Below are 13,642 nucleotides of genomic sequence, written 5' to 3'. Positions count from 1 at the left end.
TAAATAATACCCACCTTTCAGGGTTGATGAAAATGTTAAAAGTAATGGTCTACATAAGAAAGAATGGAGCTGTTTATTTTATACTCAATAAACCATTGTGATTGTGGTGATGTGGTTCCGCTGACTGCCATCACAGCAACCCTGTCTGCGTGAAAAACAGGCAAATTGCTTTATCCCTTGGAGCGACCTGTCCAAACGCCTTAGTATCCACTAGTAATTTTCAGAATGATGATTAGACTCATGAGGGAAGCAAATGATTGCTGTTTGTTCATGGGGTTGTGTGCGCGTCCAATTCCCATGTGATTCTGGTCAGTAGCTCCTCTCCGTGTGAGACTTTCTCATAAGGTTGCGGTGGCAGCACAAATGGATGCAGCATTTCTGGAAAGCACCATGACTGTGCATAGTAAGACCTTTCAATGGTTTAACTCGTTGGTCTTATGATTCTCCTTCTGGGATTCGTCATAAAGAAAGAACCACAGGTGCAGTCACAGATGGATGCATAGAATATTAATTACATCATTATTCCTATGTAGTGCAAAAATGCCAAAATCGTCTCAATATGCAACAGTATGGTAAGTTCAGTGGATGCATTATTATGCGGTCATTAAAAATCATGATGTAAAAAATGTTCAGCATATTTATCCTAAAGTTAAAAAAAGAAGATAAAATACTGTAATTTTGTCTTATTAAAACTTTATTTCTATAGTATATATGCTTAGATAAATGACCAATATACTCTTACAGTAGTCAGGTTATGGGTGATTTTCATTTTCTTTTTTTCTATAGAGGGCATATTTTCATGGAATAATCATTTGCTAATAATCAGACAAAATTTCATTAGAAAATAGAATACAGAACCATAAAGGTTAGTAGGAGCTTACAGCAAATTTTCAAAAGATACATGAGTGAGGCATTTCTCACTTTCCCTAAACCCAGGAACCCTACTGCTTCTTGCATCCTTAGGAAAACCCAGTGAACAAATTCATGCTCAGATGTTTAAGCTTCATTGTCCTTGTTTACTTGAAGCAAGTAAACAGTCTTTAAAAATGACACCTGGGAAATGGAGACAATTTATACTGCTAAATGACTTGATAATCTTCATGTTACAACATCAGTGGGAGGCTGGGCTCACACCTGTAATCCCAGCACTTTGGGAGGCCAAGGCAGGATTGCTTGTGGCAGGGAGTTCAAATCCAGCCTGGGCAACATAGTGAGATCCCATCTTTACAAAAACAAAAAATAAAAATCAATAAATAAAGCGTCAGTGGGAGAACTATTTCAGAACACAGACACTTGGAGTATCTTTCAAACATGCCACAGGGATAGATATTCCAAACTCTTTTTTTTTTTTTTTTTTTTTTTTGAGACGGAGTCTCGCTCTGTCGCCCAGGCTGGAGTGCAGTGGCGCGATCTCGGCTCACTGCAAGCTCCGCCTCCCAGGTTCACGCCATTCTCCTGCCTCAGCCTCCCGAGTAGCTGGGACTACAGGCGCCCACAACCGCGCCCGGCTAATTTTTTGTATTTTTAGTAGAGACGGGGTTTCACCGTGGTCTCGATCTCCTGACCTTGTGATTCGCCCGCCTCGGCCTCCCAAAGTGCTGGGATTACAGGCGTGAGCCACCGCGCCCGGCCGAGATATTCCAAACTCTTTACCAAATCTGCATTCTTGTCTTCTTCCTGGCCATACCAGACTTACTTTGTTTGGGGTAGACACATTAAGTGATCTCTAACAACAACAAAAAAAGTGAGAATAGAAATTATGTATACCACTTTAAGACCTGGCCCATAAAAAGCTTCCATACACTCTCTTCAGCACTCTTTTCAGCACTCTTTTCCTCCTTCTGGATGAGACAGTCACAGAGACTGTTGGAGCCATATGTTAAAGTCACCAAATCTTCATTAGCCTCTGTCCCTAGGAGAACCATCAGTTGATCTGTACACTCACCCAAGATTGTTATGTGAATAAGAAATATACTACATGGTTTTTAAATGTGTTATACAGGTTGAATATCCCTAATCCAAAAGAGCAAAATACTCTAAAATCCAAAACTTTTTGAGTGACAAAATGGCATTCAAAGTTAATGCTTATTGGAGCATTTCAGATTTTCAGGTTAGTTATGTTCAACTGGTGATGTGGTTAGGCTTTGTGTCTCCACCCAAATCTCATCTTGAATTGTAATCCCCATAATCCCCACATGTCAAGAGAGAGACCAGGTGGAGGTAATTGAATCATGGAGGCAGTTTCCCCCATGCTGTTCTCCTGACAGTGAGTGAGTTCTCATAAGATCTGATGGTTTTATAAGGAGCTCCTCCCTTTCACTCAGCACTTCTCCTTCTTGCCGCCTGGTGAAGAAGGTGCCCTCCTTCTCCTTTGCCTTCCACCATGATTGTAAGTTTCCTGAGGCCTCCCCAGGGATGCTGAACTGTGAGTCAATTAAACGTCTTTCCTTTATAAATTACCCAGACTTGGGCAGTACTTTATAGCAGTATGAAAATGAACTAACACAACCTGTGAGTCTAATGTGAATATTCCAAATCCCAAAAAATCTAAAATCCAAGACACTTCTGTTCCCAAGCATTTTGATTAAGGGATATTTGAAGGCCTAATTGCTACAGCAGCAAGTTAACTAACGTAGCACATTGTTTGTGGTTTATACTTTGCTTCACATGCAGCCTGGCCAAATTCATTCTTGATGGAGCAGTAGAGAGACCACTTTTATGGAGAGATCACTGCACAAAAGAGGTGAACAAAAAGTCAGAGAATGTATACCATCTTGTAAATCACTAGCATCCGTTTCTCACCTGAAGGTTAAAAATGCACTAGTTTCAATAAAAAGTCTCTGGGAATAAATAAAAGATCATAATTCTTGGATTTGATTTTTTAATCTTTTATCTAGTTTTTGGTCTTTGCTATGGTCTGAATGTTTGTGTCCCTTCAGAACTCATATGTTGAAATCCTAACCCCCAATGTGATGGTATTAGGAGGTGCGGTCTTTGGGAGATGATTAGATCATGCGGGCAGAGACTTCATCAATGAGATGAGTGTCCTTTTATAAAAGACCCCACAGAGCTAGCTTGCCCCTGTCACCATGTGGGGACACAGCTAGAAGGTTCCATATATGAACCAGGAATGTGCCCTCATCAAGTACTGAATCTGCCGACCCTATGGTCTTAGACTTCCTGGCCTCCAGTACTATGAGAAATAAATTTCTATTGTTTATAAGCTGCCTAGTCTATGGCATTTTGTTAAAGCAGCCCGAACAAAGACAGTCTTTATTCTTCTAGTTGGATAGAGGTTCCATGATGGTAAGACCTTTGAATCATTTATTGTAGCAGTCCCAGTTCCTAGGAGGCTCCTGGAATAATAGGCATACAATATGTGTTCATAGAGTTGTAAACTAACGTAATGAATATAAGGTGGATAAAGACAAATTTATCTGATTTCCACCCTGAAACTTGGCCAGCAGTTTTCATTTGGCAGAGAAAAGATTTCCTCTGACACAGATATGTGATTAAACACAAAACACGTGCATGTCAGATAGTCAGTTTACAAATTCATTTCACATTATATCTATCAAATGTATCTAGAGACCGAAGGCAGCTAGCAAGTTTGTTGAGTGCAGAGGTCCCTTTTCCTGCCATCCTCTTCTTCTATCAGCATCAACTTTAACTCCCCGGCACCTTTCCAACTCTAATTTTGCGCAAGCTTGCGACCCGATGGCAGAGAGCCAGGTATTTACTCTCTCCTTATTATCCCAAGCAAATGGCTTAGCATTAAACAGCCAATAAATCACAATTTCCATGTGTGAGAAGGTCCAACTCCAAAGTGTTTAGTCTTAAAATGGGTCTATTGGTGCCAGCTACATAGTCAAAATGTTTGAAAGATTGGCTGTATACATACCACCTTCTTTCCTTTTCAGAGTTGTAGCTGTTGGTTGCTAATTCATTTATGTATTAGGGTCCTTCAGAGAAATGGAACTAATAGGATGTGAGTATAAAGAGATTTATTAAGATATTGGCTCATACTTTGTGGAGCCTTGGCCAGCTTGATAACTAGTGGAGGGGTCTGGCAAGCTGGAGCCTCAGAAAACAGTTACAGTTCAAGTCCAAAGGCAGGGTATTTGGTGAACAAGGGAAGCCAATATTACAGATGATGTCTGAAGAACACTCTTTTTCTCTGGGGAGGTCTGTCTTTGTTCTTTTCAGGCCTTAAACTGATTCAATGATGCCCCTTCACATTATGGAGGGCAATCTGCTTTACTTAACGTCCACCAGCTTAAATGTATTGAGAGTAATAGCAAAAACCACAATTACTTTTGCATCCGTGTAATCTCAACAACACCCTTACAGAACTATCCAGAATAATGCTTGACCAAACACTTGGACACTATGGCCCAGACAAGTTAAACACATAAAATCAACCATCACAGTTCACTTGCTTGCTCTTTTGATTTTGGTTGTTTTTTTCTTTGCTCCAATTCTCTTAGGTCCTTGAGGTCATCATTATTTCCATAGGGGTCATCTAATATGAAACCTTGTTGTGACCTAGAGAGTCCTAAGTCCACATTCCAGCTTCCCCACTGGCTTAGTGTGTAACAAAGTGCTTTGCCACTCAGCACCTCCAGTTCTGCCTCTGTGAATGGAGCTATTTTGCCTACCTAAGCTCATTATCATTAACAAATGGGATAAAACCATATTGAGAAGCTCTGTAAACACAAATTCACATTGAAACTGCTAACATTGTTTATGTATCAAAGGTCCTACCTTTCAAAACAACAAATGAGAAAATAGAAAATTCTGCAGGTGAAGCATATTTCAGTTGAGTAACTGCCTCATTGGAATAAAGAAAGACCAAATTCAGAAAGTAAGTTTATTAGTGAGGGAACAATGATTTTAAGGGTTAAGTGATGTAGGTGATTGATTAAGATGCCAGGAACAGTATCGAATTTAGAGTACACAGAATATTCATGTCTAAAGTCAGGCCTGTTGGGGAGTTAGCACACCATTCATCCTTCCCCGGTGAACTTAGTCCTGGCTGGACGTTAGGTGGCGCGGGAGTGCTGTGACAGCTAGAGTCAGGGGAGCTCTGATCACATGCGACTGTTCACGAGAATCTACTAAGGGACTAAACAGAACTTATCACTTCTCCACTTACAATGTACAGTTGACTCTTGAACAACACTAGCTGGAAGTGTGTGGGTCCACTTATATGTGGATTTTTGCCAATAAATATAGTTGCCCCTCTGAATTTGCAGCTTCAGCATCCACAGCCAAAGGCAGATCAAAGATACAGGACAGGAAGGACCAACTTCTCTTATCTGCAGGTTCTACAGTGCCAAGTGTGGGATTTGAGTGTGTGTGGATTTTGGTATCCGGGGTGGTCCTAGAAGCAATGCACCATGGATAACAAGGGATCACCATACAGTTAATATCTCACATGTGATTCAATTCTGGACTATCATGTGGTTGTCAGTCTCCACCCCTCAGGGGGCCTCTATGCCTAACATTCTTAACCAGACTGGTTCTTATAACTTCAAAAAATTGAGGAATTTCCAGAGATTGGGGAACAATTTGCTTGCTCAAACCTTATATTCACCACCACGGTAGCCCCCTTCTGACACTTTAGATTTAAGTTTCTTGTTCCTTTTTTTTTTTTTTTTTTTTTTTTAGCAAAAATGCCAAAACCACTCTCAGAGGGCTAGCCTTGCCCTGTGGCCCCTCCCGGTCAGTAGTCCAACATGGGTGTAGTTCCCAAGATCAATGTTCATTGTTCTTCGATAAGTTGACCCAGGGACAAAGGTGGGGATCTATTAAGCCCAGGCTGTTTCTTTGCAGACTCTCCTTTCCAGAAGTTCAAAAATATCATGGGATTCTCTCTCACCCAAGGTCACTTGTTACAGAACCATGTCTCGGGTATGCCTAGACATCCTGTTAACAAGCATTAGTATCTAGTCCTGCTTGAAACTTCTTGAGCCACTGGAGATGCCAATGAAGTAATTCTGCCATTGAACCAAAGATTATGTGGGTTCAGAAAACCTGGAGAAGACAAAACCAAGATTCACCAAAGACCATATTATAAACCTCTCGCGACATGCTTGCTGTGTGAAAAAAAAAATGCAGTTTCCTTTTACTTCATTTATAATAAACAGATGTGTTCTTAAAAGCAGCACTGTGTTTCTGAATACATCACACTTTTGATACTCAATATGCAAAGATATTTACATCTACTTTTTTTTCCTGTGAGAACTGGAACAAAGATAAGTTTATAGTGTGCTTTTATTCCCTTTGTAATAATAGATGAATGGTTAACTTTCTTGGTGCAGCTTTGCGTGGTAGGCCGTTGTTTCAAAATGTGCCAAAAAAAATCAGTTTTATGAGCACTTTGCTCATATTGCTTCTCTGCCACTTTCCCTAGGAATGCCCCAGTGGTGTTGTTAATGAAGAAACCTTCAAAGAGATTTACTCGCAGTTCTTTCCACAGGGAGGTAAGTACAAATGTGGACTTGTTAACATACTATCAGAGTTACAATTATGCTTGCAGTGTTGAGTTTAGTTTAATTTTTCATAGCATGATGCTACATTTTTAATCGTTATGTAAAAGAATGCATAGCATGCAAGTGCATATAATTTTTAATGTATCATAAAAGCCAGCGACTTAGAAATTTTCAAATATCCAAGAGGATACTCTTTAGTTGAATACAACTATTACTGTGTGCCTAGTACTGTGTCTCTCAAATGCACAATGCTTTCTATTACGAGGGTGTTCAAAATGCCACAAAGCTCATTCACATGCATTATAGGTCTCACTTGATTCTCCCAACTCTCAAAATTAGGACAAACATAATTATCCTCAATTTACAGATATGAAATCTGGGGATTGGAGAAGGTAAATGGTTTGCTCCGGGCCACATATTGACTCAGTGGCAGATCTGGGTTATAACCTAGATTTTCTGCAGCCTCCCGTTGTATATTTTCTGCTGTTTTCTTTTAGTAATTCTTTGCTGTGCTCCCTCATCTGAGAAAATTGAAACCTCATCTGAGAAAATTGAAACCATCCTAGATATTATTTTAATTGGTAAGAAAACACAAGGATAGCGTAAAGATAATACATGCATGTTAGAGATGAGTGAAAAGATATTCTTGCCATTGGACCTTACAGTTTTTCTTTCAATCACCTAACAGATGCCCAACTCATATTTGTCCCATAGCCTATGGTGTGCCCAGCCATGTGTGAGGTGCTGATCATGTAGGAGGAATAAGAGGAATAGGATGTGGTCTTTCTCCAAAATAATGTTATAGCTTAGTGTAGCAGATGGGCAATGTCAATCTCAAGTATAACTGTGATTATGGGAGTTAAAAACTAATATTCTGAGGGCACAGTGCTGGCATGATTAAATTAGCTGCAGGACAGAGAGGACATAAAAAGAGTCTCGCCAGATGAGTTGAACCTGAGCTGAAGTTGTTGCCATTCAGAAAGCATCTACTATGTGCCTGCCCCTGGCATGCCTCACCATCTAACAACCCCATCTGTAGCCCTCATTTTTTTTAAAGATATACACGTGAAAAGTAAGGTGCAGAGAGTTTGATCCATTTCCAAAGTATATAGTCTTGCTCTCCCATTATACCTCTCAGGAGAAGTTCACTTCTCCTGAGAGTATGATGTCTTCCCGCTTTAAAAGCCAGTAGGGACATGACGTTTTAGGCAAATGGGACACTTGGGTCAGAGCATAGAACTGAAGGTGGGCATTTGCAGGAAATTGCCAGGATTTGGGTGTGAATAGGGTAGAGAGTGTACGATGGAGGGTGAAATGTCCTAGACAGTCAAGGATGCCATATGAAGAAATGGGACTTTATCCTTGAGGTGAAGCAAAGCCACTGAGAAGTTTAAGTGGGATCTGTTACAGTCAGATTTGTGTTTGGGATACATTTCGCTGATAGGTCTGTGGAAGATTAGCTTGAGGTCAGCAATACTGCAGGCGGGTGAGACTAATTCGAAGATTACTACTGTAGGAGGCAAAACAATAAGGTCTTTAAACAAGGATTTGCATAGGAGAAATTGAGAAGTGGGGACAGATTACAGACATACTTAGATGACAAAAATGGAAGAATTTAGTGATGAACTAGCTTTTTGTGGCATAAAAAGATGAAGAGAGGAGTTTCTGATGCCTTCCAGGATTCCATCATGGACACCAGGTGACTCTTTACATGAGTAGTAGTGGGATAATGATCTCAGTTTTGGACAAATTACATCTGAGGTGCCTGCGGGGATTTAGACTCAACTAGAAGTTGGTACAAATTTGAGGCTCAGAGGACAAGTCAGAGAAAGAGACAGGGATTTGAGAATTATTAATCAAGAAGTAGTGGTTAAATCCATGATGTAGATGAGGTTACTGGGGGAGTTATAAAAGGTGGTGAGCTCCATGAGGCCAGCAGGAAACCCCAGAACATATGTCAAGAACCATAAGGAAAAGGCATCCACAAAGGAGACGGAGAATGAACAGTTTATGGAAATAAACACAACAGAGATCGATAGTTCATAAATGAAACAAAGTCTAGTAAGAATCAGAAGGTCTCTTTGGGGTGTGGCAACATGGGAGTCATTACTGGGCATGATCAGGACAGCCCAAGTGCCCTGGATGAAGTACCAGGGAGTGGAGCGCACAAGCAGAAGCCAAATTGCAGAGGGTGAAAAGGACGATGAGAAAGCAGCGACCACCAATAGAGACAGCACTTACAGAAAGCTTTGCTGGAAGAGTGAAGGGATGACGAGGAAACTGGCCATAGTGCTGGGTAGATACCAGTGGAAGACTTTAGTTTTAATGTAGAAGAGATTGGACATTGTTTATACACAGGGAAGGAGCTGGTAAAGGAGATGTTACTAGCTTTAGGATAGAAAAGAAAAGAGATAAATAGGATTCAGATTTGGAGGAAAAAGATAGTGATGGGATGGGATGGTGGAGTCCATGAATCGGAAGTTCAGGAAGAAGGTTTTACCTCAAGGAGGGAACCATCTAGTACTTCCTTTCAACTCTGACGTCTACTCAACATAGGGGACAATTGTTTCTCTCTGTGATTATGGCCAGAGTTGACTTTGCCATTGACCTTGCTAATTGGCCTTTTATTTTACTAATTTCCACTTAAAGGAGCCACCATTATCTCCTGCCAAAATAAACACAGTAGTCTCCAAACTGACTTCTCTGATTCTGATGACCCCTCCTCGAACCATAGTCTACTCTTAAAAATGAGTCAGAGTGATCCCATTAAAATGTAAGCAAATCATGTTACTGCTCTGCTCAAAACCATACCATTCCATAGAACATAAGCCACAACCTATAGAGTGGCCTACAAATGGTGGCCATCCCACCAGCACACCAGACATGCTGCTGCTCCTGGGTCTTTGAACTTGCTGTTCCCTCCGCCTGAAATTCTCTTCTCTCAAATATCTATCTCAAGATCTCATCACCTTTGCATTTACTCCAATGCCACTTTCTCAGTGAGACTTGCCCTGATCACTCTATCTTAAATTGCAATGCCTTGAACATTCCTCCTTCCCCTGCTTTATGTCTCTCTATAGCACTTGAGACAATCCAATAATATATATTTCACTTGTACTATTGTTGTTTTTGTCTTTCTCTCCACTAGAATGTCAGCTCCAGGGGAACAGATTTCTCCACTTTGTTTACTGTTGTAGCCACAGGTCATGGGACAGTAACTGACAAGTAATAGCACTTGATAAATACTTTTTGCATGAATGAATGAATGACACCCACCTCACGTGGTGGCTATCACTGTACAATGGAATAGTATCTGTAAAAGGCTCTTTGAAAAGTATACAGCACTTAAGTATTAGTTGTTTCATACAAGAGTCAGGTTTCCTTTGGGGTTTTAATTCCATTTGGTTTTAGCTAGTTTCGTGGATTTAAAACAATTTTGTGCCTGACTTGTCAAAACAATTTTTTATTTTCGATGGACTCTTAAAAGAATTAAATTAGAATTCTAAGAAAACACAGGAAGACTTGTTATTAAGTGAATTTGGATATACTTTGGACGACAACTCTCCCACCCCATCTCATTACTACAGTGCAGAGGGGAGGGCCCTTCTCACAGACCAGAGACAGGTATTGGTAATAGTACTTGATGCCAGGATTATAATGGGTTCACTGTCTGCACTAATGAGAGATTAATTTGGGGAATTAATTAACTACCTCATATTTCTCTAAATTGTTTAAAAACCCATAGATTTTTTAAAGAAAAATTATATTTACTGAGTGCCTACCAACATCTTAATAAGCATTAATATCAAAGCACCAATGCAGATGAAAATCCTCAGTTTTCAATCATTTCAAATCAAGTTATTACATACTAAAACTTGGATACAGCTCCACATTAAAATTATATCTTTATTTGAAAAACAACATTTCCGCATTAGAGAACATCTTCTTAAACAGAGCACATCTATTTTGCAAAGGATTCCTGTTACAAAATCCAAAGGGATTAGGGATTTGAGAAAACATTACTGTTACACTCTTAACAATTATTTGATTATTCATGTTAATTGAATGCAGAAATCTGAACACGAGGCATTGCTGAAGGAAATGAAATAAAAGAATTATGATTTGCTTTGCATTAAAAAAATTAATATCATACATACAAATTGTTTCTTATATGTGGCCAGAAAAGGCAAAATGTCCTAAGGAAGAACGTGATCTCTGATGGCAAACAAATTCATATGATGGCCATCCTTACACTTCCATTCCACGGAGCCATCGTTTATTCAGGATGATGGTCTGAATGCAACAGGTTTTCTCATTATGAACAGTAACACTGATGGGTCCATAAATCACAACATCTCACCATTTCCTCCAGGAAAGTGCTTTGTCTTATCTACAGAACTCTCTGCAATTTGTATTGTGTCAGGCTGTTAGCTTTCTCTACTGCTTTGTGAAACAGTTTATCAAGCCCAACTTGCTCGGTGAGCTGGATGTCAGAAAAAACTGGATTGAACACAAGCCTCTTGTTTGCAGGGGATAAAGTATGGCTACTCTAAGGCAAGCAGAGAGGAGACGGCTTGTTGGTGCTACTGCCTATATGGTTACGCAACAACTTTTTAAACTCCACATATAATAGAAGCTTAGTATGTAAGCTTTTAGTTCACTAAACATTTTTAAAGCCCATAAAAATCATAGTTTCCTGGGCTATTTCTGCTCATGTTGTAGGAATGCACTTATGTTGTCTACACTAGGCATCTAATAGACAGCTGTTGAATGAATGAATGAATGAACGAGCTCAAGTCATAATAATCTATCAATAAACACTTATTAAGCAGCTGCTGTGTGCAAGGCACTTGAGTCAGATGAGTTCTGTAGACATAAAGATGAAAATTTAAAAAAGACTTCACCCACTGAGTATCCTTGTCCTAGGACAATATTTCTAACAATTTTTCAGAGTGATTTACAGAGGGCTTATTGACGGAAGCTACTATTCATGCATATGAACTTGCCTTACCACAGTAACGATGTCATGAATTGTATATTCCAATACATGAAGCTAATTCTATTCTTCGTGCTTGAATTCGATGGGAGTAGGGCTTTGGGATAGGAAAAAGAAATAAACCAGATTGATTTCATTCTACAAACCTGGGGCATGATAATCAAGTGTGTTTGTTCAAATACTATGAAGAACGAACTCAAGGGTTATTTGCTATATGCATTGTGTTCTCAATATAATTGGGTTAAGACTTTTGGACTAAGACAGTTCAGAGTTTGTGGACAGACTGCTACCTATCAAGGTATGTACCTCGAGTAGTTTACTTTTCTTGGCCTCAGGTTGTTTCTCTGTAAAATGTAGGAGTCACATCAAAGGAATCCTCAGGTTTTTTCTACTCTAGTATCCTTGGATTTCTAAGAGGTGGTATAGGAATATCTTGATTTCATTACCAACTCTACCATGAAGTAACTAGGTGACCTCAGTTTGTCACTAAAAGTCCCTATTTTTACCTTTGTTCAATGTAAATACAATGCTAAATCATATCCAAAATGTCTTCCCATCCTAAGAATCTGTAAATGTTGTTGCTCAACTATCAAATCTCAACATTTATTTTTTAGCTTCACAAGTAAAATTATAAGAAACTGAGGCAATCTCAGCTTAACAAACTCAGTAACTATTTTTGTTATTTAAAGAAATGTGATCAGGAAGAGATCATAGACGGAGAAGGGAGATCATTGTTACATCTTTTAAGCCCTGGACTGTACTGAAATCTAGATTCCAAGAAGCCAGTTATTCACTCTTTTAACAAATATTTATTGAGTGCTTAAGAACACAGTGGAGTAAAACCAGAAACACAGATGCTTCTGTAGACAGTTTCTCTTTTTGTCATTTTATCCAGTTTTCTGCCTCGCTGGACATTCCTATGCCTTTGCTTCTTTCTCTCACCCAATCAAAGCAAGTAGCTTCACTCCTCTTCTTTCAAACTTTCCACTGTCTTCAAGTGCTTGCCAGAAGAAATCCAAACTCCATCAGAAGGACCATTGCTTTTTAGGACATAATTTTCTTGTCTTTTATTGAGCGGAAAATTGCATTAAATTACAGCTCGTCACCTAGACACACAACAGAAATCCTAAAAAGACAGAAAGTTATTTAAGGTGAAAAGATGTTACATTTGTAAAAGATTTGATCACATGTGTTTAAGGTAGTTGAAATAAAAGTGGCTTGTCCAGGAAATAATAGCTAATATTTATTGAAATTTTAATAAGTATATAGGCTTATTTCTAAACACTTTGCAAATAGTGTCTCATTTAAACTTTATAAGATCTCTATGAAGGCTGGGCACAGTAGCTCACGCCTGTAAATCCCAGCACTTTGGGAGGCCAAGGCAGGCGGATCACCTGAGGTCAGGAGTTTGAGACCAGTCTGGCCAACGTGATGAAACCCTGTCTCTACTAAACATACAAAACTTTGCCAGGTGTGGTGGCAGGTGCCTGTAATCCCAGCTACTTGGGAGGCTGAGGTAGGAGAATTGCTTGAACCCAGGAGGTGGAGGTTGCAGTGAGCCGAGATCGTGCCATTGCACTCCAGCCTGGGGCCAAGAGCAAGACTTTGTCTCAAAAAAAAAAAAAAAACAAAAAAAAAAAACAAAAAAAAACTCTATGAAGTACATACTGATGTTGTTATTTTGTAGATGAGGAAACTGAGCCACACAAAGGTAGAACAACTTGCTTGAGGTCATGCACTTAATCTTTGCTGAAGCTAAGATTTAAATTCAGGCAGTCTGACTCTACTATGCTATTACCAAAACCTCTGTGCATGGATTGTCTAGACTGGGAAGCTGCTGTAACTTCTAAAAGAACTGCCGAGGCACATTTAGAAGAACAGGATGTCCTCTGTACCACATTGAAAGCATAATTCCCACATGTCAAGCTTTAAGCTAGAAAAACTCCGTTTGAGAAGAATAGTAATTATCACATACCCATGTTCTTTTTTTTTTTTTTTTGATTAAAAAAATAGCAAACATCGTTTGCTTTGAGCCATTATTCACAGTGAGTACTGCTTGCTAAGGTAAAAACATTTACTCTGATTGTAAAAACAGGGTAACAAGAGACTTGCTTAATGAAGCTCATTATAAAATATGCAAAATCTCTTTTTT

General features: G+C 39.4%; 2 protein-coding genes across 19 annotated transcripts in view; one reads left to right on the top strand and one right to left on the bottom strand.

The window, feature by feature from the left end:
* Positions 1–13,642, top strand: part of KCNIP4 (potassium voltage-gated channel interacting protein 4) — a 1,220,174-nt gene that overhangs the window by 1,184,756 nt on the left and 21,776 nt on the right. For all 3 annotated transcript variants that reach the window (XM_015138055.3, XM_015138058.3, XM_078003197.1), the window contains one exon: positions 6,416–6,485. In XM_015138055.3, the coding sequence (XP_014993541.1) occupies positions 6,416–6,485 (70 nt within the window). The remainder of the gene's footprint in view (positions 1–6,415; positions 6,486–13,642) is intronic.
* The window catches only part of PACRGL (parkin coregulated like), a 45,650-nt gene continuing 42,390 nt past the window's right edge, over positions 10,383–13,642 (bottom strand). For all 16 annotated transcript variants that reach the window (XR_001444680.3, XR_003729917.2, XR_013417793.1 and 13 more), the window contains one exon: positions 10,383–12,616. Coding sequence is in view for 5 of the 16 variants with exons in the window: in XM_078003211.1 (XP_077859337.1) it covers positions 12,593–12,616 (24 nt within the window). In the remaining 11 variants the exon portion in view is untranslated. The remainder of the gene's footprint in view (positions 12,617–13,642) is intronic.

The sequence above is a fragment of the Macaca mulatta genome, chromosome 5, assembly GCF_049350105.2.
Source record: "Macaca mulatta isolate MMU2019108-1 chromosome 5, T2T-MMU8v2.0, whole genome shotgun sequence".
In the NCBI taxonomy this organism is placed as follows: Eukaryota; Metazoa; Chordata; class Mammalia; order Primates; family Cercopithecidae; genus Macaca; species Macaca mulatta.
The sequence above is the reverse complement of the archived record's forward strand: the minus strand, read 5'-3'. Positions and strand labels throughout refer to the sequence as shown.